Source organism: Aquarana catesbeiana, linkage group LG01 (assembly GCF_042186555.1).
Source record: "Aquarana catesbeiana isolate 2022-GZ linkage group LG01, ASM4218655v1, whole genome shotgun sequence".
Lineage (NCBI taxonomy): Eukaryota > Metazoa > Chordata > Amphibia > Anura > Ranidae > Aquarana > Aquarana catesbeiana.
Genome location: NC_133324.1, coordinates 837,310,651 through 837,335,546, shown reverse-complemented (window position 1 = coordinate 837,335,546; position 24,896 = coordinate 837,310,651). Strand labels below are relative to the sequence as shown.

The following is a 24,896-nucleotide window of genomic DNA, read 5'->3' as shown; positions in this document are numbered from 1 at the left end:
TGAGATAGCTTTTTCGATTTCAACTTTCCTGATAGGGTCAGAGAGAATTGTTTCTGGTAATCTCCAGAAGGTAGGTTTGGTATGTGTGGCAAAGTTATTTATTGTTACACTCAACAAGGAGTGATCTGACCATACTGTGTCTGAGATTTGTGCTTTTCTGGCTATTGGAGATTAATAAATGGTCCAGACGGGCATATGATTGGTGTGCATGGGAGAAATGAGTGTAGTCTTTTTTTGTTGGGTTAAGTTCTCTCCAAATGTCCGTGAGGCCATGTAAGTATATTAATTTAGCTATCTTAGAGCTAGTTCTGGTTGGGCGAACGGACTGAGCCCGTGGAGGTTTGGACCTATCTAGACCTTGGTCGAAGGCAACATTCGAGTCTCCGCCTAAGATTATGGAACCTTCCAGTAGGGGGTCAAGAGTCTTGAATAGATTACTGAAGAATTTCAGTTGTCCTGTGTTCGGGGCGTAGTAGGATACCAGGGAAACTAATCTACCCTCTATAGATCCCTTCACCAGGACAAACCTCCCCTCTGGATCCTGCAGTACCTGTTGTACAGTGAATCTACAACTCTTGGAGATGAGAATAGCTACCCCTCTAGTTTTATCTTCCGCGTTAGCTAAATAGAATAAGGGGAAATGGGCATGAATGAAGGGGGGACTGTACCGGATCGGGAAGTGCGTCTCTTGAAGAAACAGGATATCTATTTTGCGGGACTTCATATAATCCAGGACCTTCCTTCGTTTAGAAGGTGAGTTCAGCCCTTGAGCATTATGAGTCGCCACCCGAAGTCGGGGAGGTGAAACATTGTCAACAGCCATGGAGCACAGGGGGTGGGCCCGCCCCCAATCCACCAACGCTTACCTGATCCACGAAGCTGAGGGAAATCGTAGCGAGTGTAATGAAAGAAACCTTTCGCATCTCGTGTGGAACATGGACACCCACAGGCAGACGACCAACTGCAGGAACAAGAGAAGTTAGAAAAAAGAGAAGAAGGGAGAAAAAAGGGGAAGTTGAGGGAAGACATTTCAGGCCTCCTAGGGGCCTGAGGGAGCAGTGAAGGCTTAGGAGCCAATCACTCAATGTAGAGCCATACATGTCCTGTCCCTGTGTATCGGGCGGACACCTAACCCAGGGAGAAGGAATTACCAAAACCTCGGGGTAGGGGGAGGCACAGCAGGACTGCCTCAGCCCCGGCGCACCTTAGGTTAAACAACCAAACTGTAAAAATATAATCACTCTAATTTGGGGGATCCGGTGTCCCCAACAGCCCACCACCCACCAGACCCCCCACCCCCGGGTCAAAAGGAACCCGGGGGTGGGGGGACGGACTCGTTAGTAACTAGCCTAGAGGGAGTGGGACCGGGCCCATCCAGCAAGCTTTTCAACAACAAATATTAGATATAAAACTTTCACGGATTTTAGCAGTAGTAACTGCATGCCTAGAACCACCAGGGTGCCAGTGCTATACGAGGAAATAACAGTAAGCCCTGGACACCAGCAAGGAGAGCCCACAGCAACGCTGTTTTTCTATAGTGAGCTTCCCGCTAGAGGGACCCCTAAGGGTGTAGATGTCAATAAACAATTAATTAGGCAAGAAAAAAACAAAAAAGAAAAAAAAAGGGGGGGGGGTGGAGACGAATAAAACAGGCAAAAGGGGGAAAAAGGCATTCTCTCTGTCTCTACTCTTCCCTTCCCTGTAAAACAAATCCCCCCTAGAACTCATCCCCCCTCCCTCCCCATTAAGGAGACATCTGTCCCCAAGTCTCCCTGAGCTCAGACTACACACTGAGGAGAGAGATCAAAAACAAAGTTAGTGTTATTAGAAAAAAGAAAAAAGAAAAACTCTTGACTCGCTGTGTCACGGGGGTCTGGCCTCTTTAGAGCGTTTGTATTTGGGTTTGTCCCAAACCGGCTGAAGTGGACTCGCTGGAGAAGGGCGTTTGAAAGAGCTTGCAGACGAATTTGTTAAGTCCATTGCTGATTCTTGTGAGATGAGACGGAGGTCCAGGAGGAGCCGTTCTCCATCTTGTAGATTACGAAAGGAGTATGTCTTGCCTTTGTAGTCAAACTTCAGTGCAAAGGGGAAGGCCCATTTATATTTGATATCATGTTGAGCCAGAACCGTTAGCAGGGGTTTCAGCGACCTTCTTTTCTGTATTGTGGTTGGTGAAATGTCAGCAAATACTTGTATTGCATGGCCTCTGCATGTGAGAGGGTGCTGATATCTGCATTTTTTCATAACTTCTTCCTTCACTGAAAAGTAGTGAAGTTTGACCACTATGTCCCTAGGTAGGCCATCTTTCCTGAGGGGTCCCAGTGTCCTGTGGGCTCGGTCAATCTCCAACTTATGGGAAGGTATGTCAGGGATAAGTAGTTTAAGAAAGTCTTGAACAACTGGTATTGTGTCTGTTATCGATTCTGGGAGCCCCCTTATTCTGAAGTTCTCCCTTCTAGACCTGTTTTCAAGATCATCAATACGGGAAAGCGCTATGTCCAGCTGATCCTGTATTACCTGGATGTGTGCAGAATTTTGCCTGGTCTTAGAGATAGTCTGATCCAGTTTGTCCTCAATTGCTTCCATCCGGGAGCCCAGTACTTGGAAATCTTCCCTAATGTCTCCCGTGATTTTAGCTGCAGTTTGTGCTAGGCCTCTGTCCAGAAGTGCTGACAATTGGGAGAAGAGGTCTGGAGCAGAGAGCAATGTGTGAGATGATAAGTCAGTCAAAACAGGCCCTGTTCCTGAGGTGGGAGAAGTAGGCCCCATGGACAGGTGCTGAAGCTCCTCCAGCGACTGTGTAGTGATGGGCTCTATAATTGCAGGGGTGGGAGTAGCAGGTTTAGTTGTACTCACTGGTGTTCCAGGATGGTTAGAGCGGGTGACTGCAGCATAGGACAGCTTGTCTCCCTGTCTTTCCTCGGCGTGCTGTACAGCATTCTGTGCCGTCTGCAGCATGGCGTCGGCCATCTTGGATTCGGCCCGTCCCGCCGAAGCTCTAAATCGCGGCTCCAGGTCCCTCCTGCACGAACCTGCCTTCATAGGCTCGTGCCCCAGCTGTTCTGCCCGCGGTGTGTGTGCAATTTGCGGCCTCCGGGGCCCCGGATCCCCTGCTATGTGCGCCGTATGGCTGAGGCAGTGCGGAGCTCCGGACTTAAGCAGCCATCTTGGAGCAGACCGCGCATGCGCCTCCAACTTCCTCACAGTTTGAAATGTTGGAGGCTCCCATGTCCACTGATAATATCAAAGAGGCGATGTCCCATCTTGCTCCTTCCAAGGCCCCAGGCTCAGACGGCCTTAGTTTTAGTGAGACCTTAGTTTCCAAACTACATGAGCTGTTTTCACACGTCTTTAAATCCGCCTCTTTACCCAAATCCATGGGTGAAGCCTTAACTGAACTCATAGCCAAACCGGGTAAAGACCAAGAACTCCCCGATTAATACCGCCCAATTTCCCTCCTCCAGCTTGATATTAAAATATTGGCCAAGGTCCTGGCACTGAGGTTAAAAAAAGTGATCCTGAGTCTTATCCATCCCGACCAAACTGGGTTTATGCCTGCTAAAAACACAGCATTTAACGTAGACTCTTTATGATTATACAAGCTGAACACGATCAGATTGACTCCAGTGTGGTAGTGTCCTTGGGCGCCACCAAGGCATTCGATTCAGTGGAATGGTGATTTATATATTTTTTATATACACTTTCTAGTCTCAGTTTATTCTGAGACTACTTAGAGCTGCACTTACCTTCCACATCTTACATATTTTGCAATTGATCCCTTGCTGTGCTGGCTGCTAACTGACCATCCTTAATAGACAGCGTGGTATATTTGTTTTGCTTTTCACTTTGCCCCTTTATTATATGCACTCGCGGTAGAACCCCTAGCTACACCGCTCCGAGCACATCCTGGGATTAGGGGCTTGCGTAGTGGTCAATTAGTGGAGATGGTTAGCTTATATGCGGATGACATGCTCCTTTGTTTGGAGGATGCTGGCCCCTCCTTAACAGCAGCACTAAATGCAATAGAACAATTCTGATGTTACTTGGGTCTGAAGAGCAATTGGAACAAATTCCAGATCCTTCCCTTTGGAGATTGGGGTCCCAACTGATGTGCAAGCCTCCTCCCCCTTAGTTCGTGTCAGCTCCATGAAATACCTTGGCATTATAGTTACTCGCTCTCCAGAAGTCTATGTCAAATTAAATTTGGAACCTTTTATTTGCAGTTTTAGAAGCTAAAACGCTAAAAAATTTGTTACCCAAATTTCTGTACATCCTATGGCATGCTCCAGCGTATATACCACTGCGGATCTTTAAATCTCTGGAAACTATTCTGAATACCTTCATGTGGGGGAATACCCGCCACAAATTGTCTTGGCAAGCACTGAAAAACCCCACGGATCTAGGGGGCACATCGCTTCCCGACTTTAGTTTGTATTATCTGGCAGGGAGAGGGATCGCTATCTGGCATTGGTGTGCTCCCTCTTTTCCCGAATCAACACACACCCTTTTTATCTCCCCTTCAGAGACCCTGGTGACCCATGGACTCTGGGAAATTTCAAAGGATTGTTTTATCATTATTGTAAGGTGTGGGAAGTGGTGAGGCGCAGACTCAGGTCCCCCTCCACGCATAGTCATACACCCCTGTGGGACAATCCTTGTCTGTTCGAGCTCCTACAGATACCCGACCACAATTTGTGGATTACTAGGGGAGTTGTATACTTACCAGTTGTTTACTGTGGGAGAGTCCTGAAATCGTTCCAGCAACTTAAGGAGGATTTCGGTCTTCCCAATTCAATGGACTTCTGCTACCTCAAGCTCTGCCACGCTCTCCAGACCCATTTTCGTAACTCCCCTTCAAACCTAGAGCAATTATATACCCTGAATGTGATATTCGGGTCAGAGTCCAAAAAACTTATTTCCACATTTTTTAATAGTCTCCTTCTTCCATCTGCCACAGCGTTAGCTTACCAATTAAAAGACCATTGGGCTGGGGATGTGGGGGAGATGGAGGATGAAGAATGGGAGGAGGTGTTGGATGCATGCAAGAAGGTCCCTCCTAAACTGTCTGACCGTCTCACTCACCTATATATTCTACACAGCTCTTACTTGACCCCCCACGCATGCCCAAATACAGAGCCAACTACAGCCCATTATGCCCTAGATGTGGAAGTTCCGCTGGTACCTTTTTTTCATATTATTTGGTCCTGCCCTGTGATTCAGGGCTACTGGTCCCAAGTAGTTCAAAATGAAATGGGGTCCCCCCTCACACTCTGCCCTAAACAGTGTATACTGGGAGTGTTCCCAGACCCAGATTCTGATAAATTTCTTTACACTTTCCTGCAGGAATCATTATTCATGGCTAGACTGCTTATCGCACAGACATGGCTTAGGGCACTACCACCCACTGTCCAAGATTGGATAGCTGCAGTTAATGCTGTGCTACCGTACAAGAAAGAGTTATATACTCACAGGGGGTGTCCAGCTAAGTATGGTAAAATTTGGGATACCTGGTTAGAAAAGGCCTCTACATGTATCAAGCAAGAAGAGGATCCTGTTTAATATGGAGGTTACAGTGTTGACAGGTTTTTTTACACCACAGTGTGTGGAACTATCAGACATCATTTCAATTTAACAGATGCTAGGTGTGTCATGTCAAAGTCCAATGCTTGCATTTATATATGTCTGGTTTATTAGTTTTATTTTTATTGTTCAAATCTGTACAAAATCTGCAATATGATTGCTATTATCATGTAAACATACACTCTTCTCAAATAAAGAACGTTGTTTGTAAAAAGAAAAAAAAACTCCTGACATATGAGATTCCACCCTCTCCAAATATATTAAATTGTGCTAAGGTAGGATTTATAATTACTTTGGTATTGCATGAGACGCACAAATATAATGTCTTTTTTAAACTATAATAAAGTGAATGACAGTGCAGTTCTCCAAGTTTTCACAAGCGTCAAATCTGGTTTCTTTGCTTTTTTGTAGACTGGCCTTGTGAAGTACTTTTACATTGAAGACTGGCAATACGTTAATGAATACCGACACCCAGTCAGCATACGAAAGATCTTTCCTGATGCATCTGGAACAAGATTAGTTTTAATCGATGAGAAGACTGAAGGATTTGTGTATTGCCCAGTAAGTTAACATGTAGCATGATTTATTTCAGTGAGTGTACAGAATAGTATTTGAAGGGTAACTCCATTTTCATGGGAAAAAATATCACAATTAAAAAAAGTAATAATATAGAATATACAATTGTGACACAAGCCATATTGTAATTTATTGTAATTAAAAATATTTCCTTTTCAATCTGCAAAGCTGATATTTTCTGTAAAATTCAATGCAATATGGCAACCTGGATAGTTACCAGACATACCATTTATATGCCAGGTTTTACTTGGATTCCAAGACAATGACAAGCTAATAGTTTGTATTTTAGGACATTGGCCTATTGATACTCCTATTTAAAAGTTAAAAAATTAACATTTCTGGTGTAAAGATCTGATTTCCAAATCTATGTAATTTTCTGTATGTTTTTTTGCATTTTTTTTCAGCAAAATGATAATCTGTATGAGATTCCAAACTTTTCCCCAACTATCAAAGGCATACTTTGGGAAAATTGGGCAATGGATAAAGGGGTCTTCTGTGCCTTTGATGATGACAAGGTGTTTACATATGTTTTTCACAAGGACACCATACAAGGTACACCCTTAGCTATTCTGTTTTCCATAAAGGTATTACATACTGGTAGCGATCAATTACAACTGGAGGAAACAAAATGAGCTCAAAAGTGAAGATGTTGAAAGTACCAAGCAGACACTCTTAATCTTTGATTTTAGAGAAAAAATAAAACTAGAGCCATGATTGGTCCCTGGTGAAAACACTTCACTTTTGTTTTCATATTCTTTTATCAGTCAGAATATCTTTTTTTTTTTTTTTTAATTCTTTTTATTGAAAAATTTCACTGTGGAGGTACAAAACAGGGCCATTGGGGCATACCCCAGCCAATTGGTGCACATGTAGTGCAGCCATGTGCATAACAGCATACAACTCACTGTGTATCTCAAAGCTAAACATATCTAGCTATAATTAAATCTAACAACATATCTAGTTCCCAGTTTTTCAGTCAGAATATCTTAATAATGAAGACGTATCTGCAAAATGAATTTTGTTCACACATTTGAAGTAAGTATTGTAAAGCTGATTTGTAAAATGATTTTTAAAAAGGATTAGTTTAGTAATTAAAGAAGCTTCAATAAACAATATGAGAATCATAAATGTACACATACCTTAGTAATGTATAATAACATATGTTGAGAAAAGAATGGGGGCTGCCATTGTTAACCATTTTTGCAAAAATTTTTTGCAAAAATGCTAGTTGCCTGACTGTAATTCAGTGACCTTGTTGCCTATAAAGCCACTGACCTAGTATTATTATACAGCCAGAAAAGTCAGAGTGGGGTTAGAACTCCTGATCTTATACATGTTCCAGGCTAGTAAAAGAAAGAACTGAAATCTGGCTCTTTGCTGCTCTCCTTGCTCAGTGATGGCGAACTTTGGCACCCCAGATGTTTTGAAACTGCATTTCCCATGATGCTCATGCACTCTGCAGTGTAGTTGAGTATCCTGGGAAATGTAGTTCCAAAACATCTGGGGTGCTAAGATTCTCTGCCCTAGCATCAGTCGCTAAACCAGTACAAGTGTGCAGAAAGCGAAGAAAGAATTCCTGATCTGTATACTTGTGTCAGTTACTGTTGAAGTCACTGGATCTGCTTGACAGGCCAGGCAGGTAGCTAAGATATTCAGAAGAATATTATATGTATGTATATATATATATATATATATATATATATATATATATATATATATATATATATATTTTTTTTTTTTTTCTATTTCTTTCTAAAGAGGTTTATTTTCCCCATGCCTTATGTTACCTATCAATGCATGTACACAAGTTAGCATTTGGTTTTGCCCATTTGACTTTAGCATGTGTCATATTTTTCAGGTTCCAAGGTTATTCTGGCAGGAGGGACCAAACTGCCTTATGCTCATAAACCCATTCTTTTACACAATGGAGAGCTGACCTGTCAGACTCAGAGCGGGATGCTAAACAATATCTATTTAAGTACACACAATTTCCTGAGCAGTATAAAGGATGCAGATGCCAAAGAGTTGACAAAGATGCTAACACAGACTTTAATGTTGAGAAGGTAGGACCACAGCTTTTTAACCTTTATCCATCATAATGTTTGTCAGATATAACAGCTCGAAATTTTGTTGTTCTAAGAAGATCAAATAGATACAGAGAACCCTGGTTAAACGGGCTATTTCGGCAAAATATAAAACACACTTAAGAGACTTCTGAGGATGGCCAAAATGAGTCCTCGAGTCAATGAGCACCTACAAAGGTTCACATATACTTACTTCTGCTTAGTAGTAGCCTGCTTGCAGAGAGATCTTCATCAGGTTTGGAAATTGTCCTTTTTAAAACAAGGGCCTACGACCTTTGGAGGGTAAGGTGGTTGGAAGCAGACTGATAATCACATACAATGCTCACAATTAGAAGCCTGTTTATGACCACTTAGTAAAATATGGAAAGATGTGTGTATTTCACTCAAAGCCCATCTTTACACCATTTACACCTCTCAGTCACTATATATCCAGTTATCATTATTGCAGAAAACAACACTATAAGACCATCACAAGGTAGAGAATGAGGAAAATGTAGGAACATCACAGCTTGTGGTAAAAAATTAGTTAGACACAACAGCAACTAGCTGCTATAAAACCCATCATATCAGCCTAACTTCCTTGCAATATTACTGGATGGGAAACAAATGATAAAGATGATTTCTTTTTCATCCATTGAGGTGCACAAGAAGTCTTCAACCTTCGGGCTATACTGCTGCCTACAGGAAGATTGATACTGACAAACAAAAAAAGAACTGTTAGCTCTTCTCCTGACAGAATGCAACAGTTTTTGCTAGTGACCTAGAAACGTCTTTTGTTTTTCAGTTCAGCTGATTTAAGAGTTAACCTGTTTTTCTAGCAACTTTTTCCTCTCTTCAATTAAAATTTAAGTCAAAATAGTTGCAGGAGATATCTTTGCTTTCGTGCAGTTACCTGGCACTCCTGTCCATAGTCTCGACTTTTGATCATACTGTGACAAGGTCCTGTAGCTTGAACAATGTGGAGGGAGTCTGGAAGTGACCCTTCGAGTATGGACACTGCTTGAGCACCTTCCAGACCGGTTCTGAGCAAGCTAGCTATGGAGTGCTTTCTTTTTTTTCCCAATACTTTATTTTTGCAAAAGAACACACGGTAAATTCCACACTCAGGTAATAGATTCCAAGGACTAAAAACTAAAAAGGTCCACATCACACAAATTATTACACCTGTAGTCTTGACAGTAAACTAAAATTCAGGCTGCAAGCGTCAGGATCTAAGGAGTCCATATGACAATTTTTCCAGGGTAGACACCGTGTAACAAGAACATCAGAGAGTTAGAATATACCCATAGGGTTTCAGCAAGAGAAAAAATGTAAGAGGAGGAGGGGGGAAGAGGAGAGAGAGGGAGGGAATGGAGAGAAGAAGAGAAAAAAAAAAAGAGGGGGGAGAGACAAGGGTAAAGTTCTGTCAGCCCGAAACCTCGTCCAGGCCAGAGGGTTCAGCGAGTAAGCCCTTTCTCATCGAGGATTCATAAGACTAGTTCCACGTACTCCTCAGAGTAAACAAACTCGTGCCAATAAAACCATTTTTTAGAAAATTTCTCATGGAGGCCCTTCTCTGTGGCTACCAAATCTTCCATCACAATAATGTCGGCAACCCTTTTCAGCCAGATGGCAATCAACAGAGGCTGCGTCTGCTTGCAGAACAGCAGGATGCATCCCTTTGTGGCAGGGCAGGAGGAGGGGAAAAATGGATTTCCTATATGCTTTACTTGGTATATCGTGGTGATGCAAGAGGAAAAAGGCTGAATCTCTTGGTAGAATTTTTGGACAATACGGTGTACTTCTGTCCAATAAGACTGCAAAAGCCAACAGGACCAGAAGATGTGGAGAAGAGAGCCAATGTCCTCCCCACAACTCCAGCATAAGTCCGAGCATTGGGGAAACATTCTGTGGATCTTTACCGGGGTATGGTACCACCGGGTCAGCACCTTGAACCCTGCCTCTTGGTGTTTGGCACAGATCGAGGTCTTATAAGAAAACAGAGTATCTACCTGTTTCTCAGTCAACTCAAGCCCCAGCTCTCTTTCCCAGCTGGCGATATATGGAAGCTTGTGATCTGCTGGCAGAGTTATCTGCAATTGGTAAGTTAGAGAGACCGCGTGGGGAAATGGAGACTGATCTAGACAAAGCAGTTCGAAGGTGGTGAAACGTCTCCAACAAGACCCTGGAGGCGGAAGGGATCCAAAGAAGTGAGTCAGTTGTATTTTTTGCCAAAAAGACAATCCTGGAAGGACTGGGTCGGTCAGGATTTGCTGTCTAGTCATCCATTGTCCGTTAACAACAAAGTGTCGGGCCTGTGAACGATCAACTATTTTTATGTCCTGAAATTTGGGGTCCTGGAGTCCGGGAGTAAAAGGCGGATTTCCCACTATGGGCGTGAGCGGTGATGGTAATGGCGCTACCGAAAAATCTCAGAACGCTTTCTGGCAGATCTTCCTAGTCTCCCCTATGGTGGGGTGATCCAGTACTCGTCGAGGTAGACCTGTTTGGCACGCACCATGGTAGAGACTCAAGTGGTATCCCTGACTAAATCTGCTCCACCCTAACCCATTGTTTAAGTTCTCCATGGTGACACCAATCTAAGACCCATGTCAGATGACACTCCATATGGTAAAGGTTGGCGTCCGGCAAAGCCATGCCACCCCTGAGCTTCGGTAGTCTCAGGGTAGATTGTGCCAGACGGGGTGGTTTTAGTGCCCATAGGAAAGTGACCAAAGCTCGGTTCACCGCCCTAAGGAAGGAGCTTGAGACCCAGATGGGAAGGGCTTGAAAGTGGTACAACAGGCGGGGCATAACATTCATTTTCACAATGTTGCATCGTCCGAACCATGAGAACACACCGCTCTGCCAGGACTTTAGGTCTTTTTTAAGAGGGGGGGGGGTTAAGCAAGAATACATCTTCTATCCTCCTGGGGAGGCGGATCCCCAGATATTTGATATGCTTCAAGGCCCACCTAAAGGAAAAGTCCACTCGCAACAGTGTCGATGTGGAGGTTGACATAGCAATCATGGCATTCAGGCACATTGAAAATATTCAGCGCCTCAGACTTCTGATAATTGATGCGGAAAAAGGACAACGTTTCATAAGTCTTCAGCTCCGAGAGTAAGTTTAGAATAGAGATCACAGGGTTAGACAAAAAGAAGAGATCGTCCGCAAACGCTGCAATCTTTGGAGAGAGAGTGGCATCCAGATGGAGACCAGTCATATATCTGGATTGTTTGGAATGGTACGCAGGAATGGTTCAAGGGTCAAGATGAATATCAATGGGGACAGAGGGCACCCCTGGTGTGTGCCATTAGTTATCCCAAATGATTGTGAGGTGCCCATTCACCTTCACTTGGACGGAGGGGCATGAGTAAATGGCTTGAACCCAATGCATCATCCTCTGCCCCAGTCCAATAAAGCATAGAGTCTCTATCAGAAAGGTCCAATTCACCCTGTCAACGCCTTTCCGGCATGGGTTGAGAGCAGTAACAGGGGAATTTTGCGCATCTGTGAGGCGTATATCAGGTTGAGTGCCTTGGTCGTGTTGTCCCTAGCTTCTCTCGTTGGAACAAACCCCACTTGGTCTGTGTGGATCAACTGGAGAATACGCACAATCAGGCGCGTTGAAAGTATGATGGCCAAAAAGTTAAAGGGGTTTTTAAACTAGGCGACAGGGGGGCGGGTCCAGAGGTAGAGATAGTCAGCGCGGACCATAGTCCAGAGGGTAGTATTGGGGGCATTAATGGTAGGTTGACTAAAGCACATAAACCCAAGGTAAGTATAGTAACAAGTCCTTGTTGCAATCTCGGAACACCCAATAAGAGTATATTATGCGACCGTCCTGGATGGCTTAACGCCAATGTAAAAATGCATATAAAAGCAAAAGAGAAGGCCTATAAAAAATACAAAGTTGAGGGATCATCATCAGCATTCAAACTTTCTAAACAATGCAACAAGAAATGTAAGGGTGCAATTAGGGCGGCTAAGATAGAACACGTAAGACATAGCGGAGGAGAGCAAAAAGAATCCCAAGAAATTCTTTAAGTATGTAAAGAGTGAAAAAGGGAGGACAGACCATATTGGCCCTATAAAGAATGAGGAAGGACATCTGGTTACAAAGGATGGGGAGATGGCAAAGGTATCAAATGTATTCTTCTCCTCAGTTTTCACGTGGGAATCAGGGGGGCTTCAGTAACCAAACTGCAGTGTTTATCCTCGTGACACAACACAGGAAGCACCTCCATGGTTAACAGAGGACAGAATTAGAATTAGACTTGTGGAACGTAACATTAATAAATCACCGGGACCAGATGGCTTGTACCCGAGGGTACCGAGGAAAAAGACCCTGGGGCTCCTAGTAGCTGATAGGCTCAGCAATGGCATGCAATGCCAAGCTGCTGCTAACAAAGAAAACAGAATATTGGAATGCACTAAAAAAGGGATTAACTACAGGGATAAAGCGATAATTCTCCCACTCTACAAGACTCTGGTCCGGCCGCACCTGGAGTATGCTGTCCAGTTCTGGGTACCAGCCCTCAGGAAAGATGTACTGGAATTGGAGCGACTACCAAGAAGGGCAACAAAGCTAATAAAGGGTCTGGAGGACATTAGTTATGAAGGAAGGTTGCGAGCACTGAACTTATTCTCTCTGGAGAAGAGACGCTTGAGATGGGATATGATTTCGTTTTACAAATCCCATACTGGTGATCCCACAATAGGGATAAACCTTTTTCACTTTTTTAAAACTGAGTTTAACAAGACACATGGCCACTCATTTAAATTAGAAAAGAGGTTTAACCTTAAACTATGCAGAGGGTTCTTTACTGTAAGAGCGGCAAGGATGTGGAATTCCCTTCCACAGGTGGTGGTCTCAGAGAGGGGCATCAATAGCTTGAAAAAACTATTAGGTAAGCACCTGAACGACAGCAACATACAGGGATATACAATGTAATTATGACAAATAATCACACACATAGGTTGGACTTGATGGACTTGTGTCTTTTTTTTTTCAACCTCGCCTACTATGTAACTATATATTCCTTCATCACCCAAGTACAATTTCTGTAGTCTAGATTTTGCCTTTAAAACTGAACTTTTATTTAGATATGTTCCTTAACAGCCACAAAGGATGTAAATTCACTTTGTTTGCACCACATGCCTTTACAAACCCAGAAAACTACAGGAGGGGCAGAGACAAGACCAGTCACCCTGCACAAGGAGATAGAACAGCAGTGACTGGTCTTTATTACAGGAATCTTCTGCACAGAGGCTAGGTTTCACACTAAATTACTGGACAGATGAGGCAGAAATACACAAAACACGCTAGCATTCAGTTAAGAATAAAAACGCCTTTTCTTGGAGTTCAGCTTTAAAGATTCTGTACACATTGCTAATTTTGAGAGTCCCTTTTCAGATTATCAGCACCAGCATACTTTCCTCTAGACTCCCACAATATGAAAAAATAGTTACATATACATTCACTGTGCCATTGTTTTAAAATAACTTACAGGAACACTGCGGCGCCAGTACCTTCCGTGTTTCCAATTATTAAAGATTTTTCATGGCTTTTTATTGCTGTCTGCCTTCCTTTTGGGACCACAGGTACTTTTTGTACCAGTAACCTTAGTCACTGAAATACAGTTGTGCTCATAAGTTTACATACCGTGGCAGAATTTATGATTTCTTGGCCATTTTTCAGAGAATATGAATAATAACACAAATATTTCTTTAACTCATGGTTATTTTTTTTTTTTTTTTGCTGAAGCCATTTATTATGAATCAACTGTGTTTACTCTTTTTAAATCATAATGGCAACAGAAACTACCCAAATGACCCTGATCAAAAGTTGACACTAAGCCTCGGTTCACACCAGAGGCGGCACGACTTGCAGGTCGCCTCACCGAGGCGACCTGCACACGACTGCCCGGGCGACTTGCAAAACGACTTCTGTATAGAAGTCTATGCAAGTCGCCCCAAGTCGCCCCCAAAGTCATACAGGAACCTTTTTCTAAGTCGGAGCGACTTGCGTCGCTCCGATTAGAACGGTTCCATTGTACTGAACGGGACGCTACTTGTCAGGCGACCTAGGTCGCCTGACAAGTCGTCCTAGTGTGAACCGAGCCTAAGGGGTTTGAATGGCTATTAAAGGTAACCATCCTCACCTGTGATCTGTTTGCTTGTAATTAGTGTGTGTGTATAAAAGGTCAGTGCTTTTCTGGCATCTTTCATCTAGTGCTGCACTAACGTTTCTGGATTCTGAGTCATGGGGAAAGCAAAAGAATTGTCAAAGGATCTGCGGGAAAAGGTAGTTTAACTGTATAAAACAAGAAAGGGATATAAAAAGATATCCAAGGAATTGAGAATGCCAATCAGCAGTGTTCAAACTCTGATCAAGAAGTGGAAAATGAGGGGTTCTATTAAAACCAAACCACGGTCAGGTAGACCAACTAAAATATCAGCCACAACTGCCGGCAAAATTGTTTGGGATGCAAAGAAAAACCCACAAATAACTTCAGGTGAAATACAGTTCTCTGTGAAAAGATGTGGTGTGGCTGTTCCAAGATGCACAATAAGGAGGCACTTGAAGAAAGATAGACTGCATGGACGAGTCGCCAGAAGAAAGCCATTACTATGCAAATGCCACAAAGTATCCCACTTACAATACGCAAAGCATCACAGAGACAAGCCTCAAACCTTCTGGCACAAAGTCATTTGGAGCGATGAGACCAAAATTGAGCTTTTTGGCCACAACCATAAACGCTACATTTGGAGAGGAGTCAACAAGGCCTATGATGAAAGGTGTACACCATTCCTACTGTGAAACACGGAGGTGAATTGCTGATGTTTTGGGGATGTGTGAGCTACAAAGGCACAGGAAATTTGACCAAATTGATGGCAAGATGAATGCAGTATGTTATCAAAAAATACTGGAGGAACATTTGCTTTCATCAGCCAGGAAGCTGCGCATGGGACGTACTTGAACATTCCAACATGACAATGATCCAAAACACAAGGCCAAGTCGGCCTGCAATTGCAGAATAAAGTGAAGGATCTGGAGTGGCCATCTCAGTCTCCTGACCTCAGTATCATTGATCCACTCTGGGGAGATCTCAAACGTGCAGTTCATGCAAGACAGCCCAAGAATTTACAGGAACAGGAGGCTTTTTGCCAAGAGGAACAGATCCCAGCTGGACATCCACTTCATGGAGGATTAGCAATGCCTGTCCTACTGCATTAGGAAACATGACGTCATGTTTCCTAATGCAGTAAGACAGGCATTGCTAATCCTCCATGAAGTGGATGTCCAGCTGGGATCTGTATCATAGCAAGGGACAGTGAGTCCCCACCTCCTCCCTCCCTGCGAGTTGTGGATCTGGATTGGGCCACGTGGAAGGATACCGGCACCCATAGAATCGGAGAGATTAACAGGATTAACATCACACGCTCATACCCCTGCAGGGGTAGAGTGCTCCGGTGAGTGCAATCACATCGGGGGGAGATTGTCTATAGCTACTGCACGGCTCTTCACTATCAAAGGAGAATCTTTTGGGAAACACGTTATATGATTTCTATGGGAATTTGTTGCACTGCACATTGCACTACTGCTATGAACATTTTTCACTAAATAGTATATGGGACTTTTTTTGATATACAGTTGAGGATTTTATACATAAATGATGATTTACAATTTTTAATGTTTTTTGCACATTATTGCACAATGGTTTGATAACCACGGTTTTTTATATATAGCACAATTTGGCACTTGTCACTTTGCATTTTTTAATCAGTGGATTTATATGAGTCATTGCCAACACATGTTCTGTAATGTTGATATTATAAGGTTTGAGTTTGCTTATTAGAGGAGATTGTTATTGCTTGCATATACAGCTGACAATTCCCTCTGCCACTAATTAAGGATTTATCACTTTATAATATATATTGATTTTTGGTTGTTTAATACTACACCCCTTTTTTTACTTTTATGAAGGGATTGCATTACGCACTAGAACACTTGTCATTTTTAAAATTTGGTAATATTTTATAGTTACACTTTTTGTTTTAACACAGCGCCATTCCCTATATTTTGATTCTAAAAATGTGAAATTGCTTGCAGAAGTATGCAAAATGTATTGTTCTGTTGCATAAACTGAACATCAAGGACATGCAGAGATCAGCCATAACATTATGACCACCCACCTAATATTGAGTAGATCCCATTTTGCCACCAAAATAGCCCTGCCCCATTGAGGCATGGCCTCTACTAGACAAAGCATCACCCTGCCTGTCGGCTTGTCTTCTTCCCATAGTGCATCCTTGTGTCGTCTCTTCCTCAGGTAAGCAACGCACAGGCACCTGGTCATCCACTTGATGTAAAAAAAAAAACATCAGCTCAGCCACCTTCTTCCATTGCTCTGTAGTCTTGTTCTGATGCTCAGGTGCCCACAGTATGGAGCTGTGGGCACAAGCCATAAGCAGCAAACTGTGATGCACTGTGTGTTCTTTAACCTTTGCAGTGGAATCAGCAAATACTTTTTCAGCAGTTTGAGCTACAGTAGATCTTCTATTGGATCGGACTACACAGCCAGCCTTTGCTCCCCACGTGTATCAATGAACCTTGGTCACTCAAGACCCTGTCGGTAGTTCAGTGGTTTTCCTTCCTCTGAACATTTTTGGTAGATCCTGACCACTGCAGACCGGGAACATCCCTCTAGAGCTGCGGTTTTGGATTTGCTCTGACCCAGTCATCTTGCCATTACAATTTGGCCCTTGTCAAAGTCACTCAAATGCTTACGCTTGTCCATTTTTTTTTACTTTACATACTAACTTCAGGTACAACATGGTCACTTGCTGCCAATATATCCCACCTACTTATAGTCATAATGTTATGGTTGATTGGTGTATATTATATGTAAATATAATTCATATATTCTCTATTGTCCCGTTCTTTTTGCCTGCTGCTGGGTTAGGTTTTCAGATTCCTGGGATGTCTGCAGTTCAGTGAATGCAGAGGAGAGCTGGAATGAGCTTGCCCGGGCCTGTCTGCACCACATGGAGTTGGAATTTGCAATACGCGTGTATAGGAAGATTGGAAATGTGGGCATGGTGATGTCACTAGAACAGATAAAGGTACATTATTAAAATGTCACTACAGAAAAGGAAATTTTGTCAGGAGAGAAATACAAAGGCTGCCCTTGATGGTTTCTCCTAAGGCTGCATTCACACCTGAGCGTCTTGGAGCTTGAATGATTCTCTCTGGTGATGGTTCACATCCCCACTTCATGTTGCCTGAAGCCAAACGCCTGAAGCTCAAAAAAGTTCTTGAGCTTTTTTTGTAGCTTGAATCGATTTGAGCATTTTTGGTGCATTTTTTATGCTCATAGAAATATATGGAAACATGCCATTTGCGCGTTTTTGTGCACATTTGCACGTTTTGTCACGCATTTTTGCGTGATTTTCTGCTCAAATGAAAAAATGTAAAAGATAAAATAGTAATAATATAGCAATAAATAAACGTAAAATAAGTACACAAATAGATAAAAAATCACCATAAATAAGTAAAATAAATTAATAATATGTAATAATACATTAATAAATAATAAACTCTAACCTTAAAAAATATTAAATACATTATTATTAATAATAATAATAAAATAGCAATAAACACCCAAACTCGAACAAAAAAATACATGATTAATAATAATAATAATTTATTTTGTGTTGGGGTGTTATTTATTATTATTTTATTTTTTTAAGGGATAAGGGTTTAAGTTAAGGGTTAATTATTTATTGTTACTTCGTATTAATTTATTGAATTTATTTATGATTTTTATTTATTTGTGTATTTATTTTACATTTATTTATTCACTTATTATTATTATTCGTATAATAATAATAATAAAAGAAAAAAGAAAAAAAATAATAATAAGTAACCCTAACCCCAACTCCTAATCCAAACCTTACCTAAACTAAACTCGAACCCCTTACCCTAACGAAAAAACATTAAAATAAATTATTAATAATAATAATATTAAAAGAAGAAATAAAAGCTAATGGAAAAGTTAAAAAAGCTGAAATACCTAGCAACAAATGATGCAACAGATGATAGTTTTCTCTATTGGCTAATAAAAAAACGCTGCATACAAACGTGCAAGTCGCTCATAAAAACGTGCCAAAATTGTGCATAAAAACGCCGGAAAAGTGCTCAAAGACACTACTCTCAGGTGTGAACACAGCCTAAAATTTCTACCTGCTTGTCTGTCACAATGCTTCATTGATCCATGACAAATATGCATGTGAGGATGTCTGACTTTATTTTACATTTTCTAATATACATGGTTAAATATAAATGTTAAACCCAGTAGATCATCATAAAAGCCAAACTAGCATTTTTAGAAGGAGGGCTAAAATGGTAGGCACCAGATTATTCTCATGACCAGCTTCAATTTCTCAACATCTGCCTCACTTATAAAGCTAATTAAATACATAAAGTAAAGCCCCATACACACAATCAGAAATTCCGCCAGCAAAAGTCGGATGTGAGCTTTTGGTCCGAAATTCCGACTGTGTGTATGCTCCATCGTACTTTTGCTGGCGGAATTTCAGCCAGCAAAAAGATTGAGAGCATGTTCTCTATTTTCCCGTCGGAAAAAGTTCCTATGGCAAATTCCATTTGTCTGTATGCAATTTCGACGTGCAAAAAATGACGCATGCTCGGAAGCATTGAACTTAATTTTCTCGGCTTGTCGTAGTGTTGTACGTCACCGTGTTCCTGACGGTCGAAAGTTCAGAGAACTTTTGTGTGACCGTGTGTATGCAAGGCAAGCTTGATCGGAATTCCATCCGAAAAACCATCCAAGATTTTTCTGACGGAAATTCCAATCGTGTGTACGCGGCATAAGGGTATGAGAGGGCCCTGCATTAACAGGAATATCTCATTATTAATATGTCAGAATATGATACATACGATGTTTGGACACAAATTCCTTTTCCAGATGTGTACCTATAAAGAGGTACAAACAGCCTTATATACTAGAAAACCCATTTCTCGGATGGGCACAAATGATAAATGTGATCAATGTATACAAATAGTGCAAGAGGTCCCCCCTGACCTTCACCTCCTTAAGAACCATCCATCTTAAATCCCTAATATTGAGATCATAGAAATAACAGTCTCTTTCAACGGGAAGTGTTTAAATATTTCATTTTCATTTTTTGCAAAAGCTTCTCTAGAATCACATTTCTCTGAGGGACTTTTGTGCACATTAAGATACTCATTTTTTGGGAGGTCTTTCCAACAGAGATGAACCCACATATGGGACCTTGATGTCTCCATGAATTGTGTTTAAACCCTGTCATTCAACTATGACTTTCCATAGCCTCTACTGCCCACTGAAATGTTTCCATTGTCCATTGATTGAGGTCGCTTAGCGAGAGGAGAATGCAGGGCATGATCTTGACTTGGGACTCAGGGATCACTTGCCAGTACCCCTAAGGCTCCATTTCCACTAGTGCAACTTATCATGCGACTTTGGACACATAAAGTCACATGACAAGTCATAGCCCATTGATTTCAATGGCACCCGTTCCCATCTATGTGACTTAAAGTTGCAGCGACTTGGAAAAGGTTCCTGCACTACTTTGATGTGACTTTTGATGCAACTTTAATCCAGAGACTGTAAAGTTGGATCAAAGTTGCACTCAAAATGACGTGACTTTGGGGTCGCTATAGTGGAAACGTAGCCTTAGTGTCTGCGCTGCAAGACTGTTGCTAAAATAAATCTTAGATTAGGTCAGGTTCTCTTTAAAAACTTGCATGTCTTTCCTGACGTTAGGCTGATTTCACAAAGCATTAACACAGGTCTCCCTGTTTTACAGCCATGTGACTAATTTTGAGATGTCGTCGTGCTGAAATTAAGTCACTTTTTTGAAAATGGCTTTTCTTATCCTGCTCTGTAAGCTTTGTGAATTGACCTTATTGTGCGCTCTATACTGTAATATTATTAAAATGAACATTTCTACGCAGCCTTAGGACTCTTAGGTCTCCTTGGGTGGGTGGTTAGGTATATAAAACAAATTCCAGCAGCACAATATTAGCAGATTCTTGAGGCTAGGATCATGGGTGTATGTAGACAGCTGCAGCCGCTTAGCCTATACAAAGCAATAAAAGGCTAAAAGGAGCCGTCGCTGTTCACATGTATCCACACATTGAATCCACGCATCCACCTGCAGTTAAGGATGGATGAGCTTCTGCCTGCATCCAGGGTTTCTCATCCTCTCCTAACCACAGGTATAGTAACTGCTTGATGTGCAAATTCTTGCCACCAGAATCCATTGCATGCACTTAATCTTAATCTGCTTTACTTTGTATCTATGGTACATTGACTGTGGATCCTGCCATAGACTATGAACTCCTGTAGAACATACATTAGTTAAAGTTTTTGAAAACCCAACTAAATTGTTTATTCTTTTATTCAAATCACTTTTTAAAATACTCACTACATGGTACACTGTCAGGTCCAGTTTTTTTTTTTTTTTTTTTATATGTATATACAGTATAGTTTATAGGATGAAGAGCCTAATACAAGATAAAAGTACAGCAGTCATTGAAGTGTAAGGAAACTGCATTCTTGTTTTATAAATGTGTTGTATTTTGATTGCAGGGGATAGAGGATCACAATCTCGTGGCTGGTCATCTTGCCATGTTCACTAATGACTTCAACTTGGCACAGGACCTGTACCTAGCTTCCAGCAGTCCGATATGTGCACTTGAAGTAAGTTCAATACTGAATATGTGTTGAAGAGCTAAAACCAAACCTACCCCAGGTATAAAGTGCTGGCACATAAAGGGGCACTAAAAGCCTTCAGTCATGGCTCAATGCCAGGCTGTTCTGACAGGGAAACCTCTGACCCTCCAGGTAATGTACGAACTTGCCCCCGCCCCCTCCCCCCCCCCCCCCTCAGATTTCTTCTGGTCCATTGCTTTTTTTTTGTGTTGTGTGGTGCGAAGTCTGGTCCCTCGCCCAGGTGTGTAAAGCTGACCAGGATTTTGGCATTAAGACCTTTTCTGTTTACATACAACTCTTTATATATAACACCAATGTGTGTCGACTTTAGGTAAGACGAGACTTGCAGCATTGGGATAGTGCCCTACAACTTGCAAAACGCCTGGCTCCCAACCAGATACCATTTATATCAAAGGAATACGCCATACAGCTGGAATTCACGTGAGTTCTCCTCTTGGATTATTTCATTTATAGTAAACTTTCTAATCAAAAATATTTTTGCTAAAATACAGGGTATGTTAGAGTAATATGGGCTGATTTGTATATATAGAATACATCAGAATGGAACTTTTTTTAGTTTTTTCATTCAGCCCTCTGTACTGGACAATATACCTATATAAAATAAAAATACTGTTTACAATTTCAAAATTACAGTACGTATGTCATTGCACTATTACAGGTCACTTGAAAGTGCACAAAAATGAACTGGTCTGAAGAAGCCCTTTTAGTATTATTATTATTATTATACAGGATTTATATAGTGCCAACAGTTTACGTAGCGCTTTACAACTTAAGGGTAGACAGTACAAATACAATACACTTTGATACAGTAGGAATCAGAGGGCCCTGCTGCTTAGAGCTTACAATCTAAGAGGGAAGGTCAAGAGATACAAGAGGTAATAACTGTGGGTGATGTGCTGATTGAGAAGATAAATGTACAGTTGTTAGGTAGTAGTTTATGGTCTTAAAGAGGAACTGCAGTCTACTCACATAATTTGTAATGAAAACATCTTTGCCATTCTGAAGCTTCCCTCCAACCACTTTGCATATTATTTTCCATATACTATGATTCTGTACTTGAAAAATATGCTGCAGAAATCTCCCTCCACTGAGTTTGACTGCAACCATTTTACTGTGGGCAGCTGAAGCTGCTGCCTGTTCACTTCCTGGATTTACACAGACACACAGAGGCACACCTCCAGCTCTACAGCCCTGCAGGTCTCATTGGCCCTCTTATGACTCCCCCTCCCTTCCTGGCAAACTCTCACGAGAGTGAGAGAGAGAGCTGTGCATGATGTCATAAGCCTAGGCTTTTTACCAGACAAGAAACAGGAAGTGGGCTGTATACGGTATTTACTGGCAGAAAAAAAAAGTACTATCCAAAGGTAAAACAACAAGGGCAGAACTGATGAACAAAATGTAAAATATTGCAACTTACAAGTCCTTAGTTGTGGTTGCTGCATTTGTTGTTGTTTTTTTTTTTTTTATTAAGGATATGTACATTTTCTGAAAGTATAGAAAAACATCTTGTTGATCCTGCTAGAAATATGGTGTCTATAACTTTCTGTGCACTCAACTGAAATCTCAAACAATACAACCAGCCTTTCCAGCTATCATCTGTGAAGTTTAATGTAAATATAAATTTAAAGGATAAGTTCACCTTCATAACATCTTACACCCATATTTACGGTGTAACATATTATGAATGCACCGGCTCCTGTACCCACCCCCACCCGATCCCCGCTGTTTCTTCCACTCAGCCGTGTCAATCATTTCCTCTGTGAATGGAAAACTATAAAGTCTGGCAGCCTTTGTGGCTATCAGCTTGTAGTTTTCAATGAAGCGCTGTGAGCGTTGTGGTAGTTCATTGAGTCTGACTGTCAGAATGTATCGGTTTCCTCATATGAGGGACGAGGAAACCAATACACTGACTGATCTGCACTAGATTTGTATGGCATCAGCGATCTGCTGATTGCTGGTGCAATGCTTTACAGTCGCCCAAAACAAAAAATAATAAATGCACATTATTTTACTTGCAAAAACACGTGCATTTATTATTTTTTGTCAAAAGGTGAATTTATCCTATTTAAAGAATAAATTCACCTTTCACAACATGTTACATCCATATTCAGGTTATAACATGTAACATGTTATGAATGCACTGGCCGCCTGTATTTATCTTTTTTTGTCAGAAGGTGAACTAGTAATTCCTTCCCTATGTAATGGTTATGAAGAATGGGGAGGTATTTGAAGTCCAAATCGGGAGAGCTCGCTTTGGGAGACAACACATAAATAAAGTACTGTGAGTGAGCATTTTTACCCTAGGCCAGAAACTGTTTTAGGCAGAATTGATGGGTGAAAATAAAGCAAAACAAAAAAAAATCCCGAAAAAGAAAGCAGCCCCCACCTTTTAAGGACTGGTGGTCTGCAATGCTTTTTTGTGTTTTTGTTAAATCACTTTTCTTAGTACATACCTGTATAGAAACATGCTCTGCACATTCATATTTAGCTCACCTTAAGATTCACTGCCTTCCTTACCCTATTATTGTTTGAGGATCTTTTGCACATGTTATGTCTTAAATGTACAGGGAATGTTCCCTTAAAATGCATCTATAGCCAAAACATGCCCAGGCAGCAGCAAAATCTGACAGGGGTTCTAACCCTTCCACACCCCAGCAAAAACACAAAACAAGTTTTGGGTATAGATACACTTTATGGTAGGTGCTTAAGAGTGACACGTATTCTATAACCTGAGAGCGGTTGTTCAGTTTCTTCCACAAAATGTGTGATTAGTAATAATTCCCATCTATTGGAAGTGTAATTAATCAATAGTCACAGTAATTACTGTACTGACTAGCATAATAGACATTCATAAAAAAATAAATATTTGATTCTGTATATTTAACTTTTCTATGCCCCTTTCATGTTATAATTATGGCAGATCATTATGTTAATGTTTGGCCATTTCTATATTGTAATGTGTGATAACTGAATATTTATGTTGCAGAGGTGACTATGTCAATGCACTTGCACATTATGAGAAAGGAATGACTGGAGACAGCAAGGTACGTTTTTATTTAGGATGAATAATTAGGTATTATGAGCCCTAACTGGAAGACAGATAGGATGGAGATGAAAGAGTAGCCTCAAGCTACATTCACATGGGCGATGGCATGTGGATAGTTTGCTGGCAAGAATCTACTGGCTGCTGCTATTAGGTCATTTGAATGTAGCCTAAGTTTTCCTAGAAAAGCAAGGGTAGTTTTAAAGCAAAAACTATACAAAGAAATTAACGTTATAAATGTTGTTTCCAAACAGTGTGAAACCTTCCAAAATTACAACTTTTTATGTATATTTTATCAAGCAAATGGAATTGGATGTTTAGTCTCTCCTCTATCGTCAGTCAGTAATTCCTGTTCTAAAGATATAGAAGTGGCTTTTGTGCAAAGCTGGTTTAGAGCTTCTCTGTGAAAGATAACATGAGGATCACTGATCTGTTTCTGCTGTTAAACCATCTGGTAGAAAGCAGAGGGGATGGTGTTCTGCTGGGTCTGCTTGACCACCTATATGTGGGAAAAATGTAGAGACTTGGCAAAAGAAATGGCTATAAAGAAAGAGTTGGACTGGTAAAACAACCAGTCAATATAAAAGTTACGATAAAGAGACGGTGACTTTTAAGTCTGTAAATCTGGAGTACTTTATCATATAAACAATGACTTACATTAGGAAATGAACAAGCACTTTCACTAAATGTCAGGTCGAATCAGGGGTAGTCTAGAGTCTTTGGGGTAAGGCAAAATGGTGCCAGTACCTGGCCCATGCACGGTAGCAGCAGAAAGATAATAACATTGTGTTGTTACTGAGCATGCATGGTAGCATCAATGTTTG

General features: G+C 41.3%; 1 protein-coding gene across 1 annotated transcript in view; it reads left to right on the top strand.

The window, feature by feature from the left end:
* WDR19 (WD repeat domain 19) overlaps positions 1-24,896 on the top strand; it is a 102,518-nt gene that overhangs the window by 47,000 nt on the left and 30,622 nt on the right. Inside the window, exons 15-21 of the mRNA XM_073608721.1 lie at positions 5,992-6,141; positions 6,561-6,708; positions 8,015-8,219; positions 17,193-17,352; positions 20,886-20,996; positions 21,340-21,449; positions 24,016-24,073. Of these exons, the coding sequence (XP_073464822.1) occupies positions 5,992-6,141; positions 6,561-6,708; positions 8,015-8,219; positions 17,193-17,352; positions 20,886-20,996; positions 21,340-21,449; positions 24,016-24,073 (942 nt within the window). The remainder of the gene's footprint in view (positions 1-5,991; positions 6,142-6,560; positions 6,709-8,014; positions 8,220-17,192; positions 17,353-20,885; positions 20,997-21,339; positions 21,450-24,015; positions 24,074-24,896) is intronic.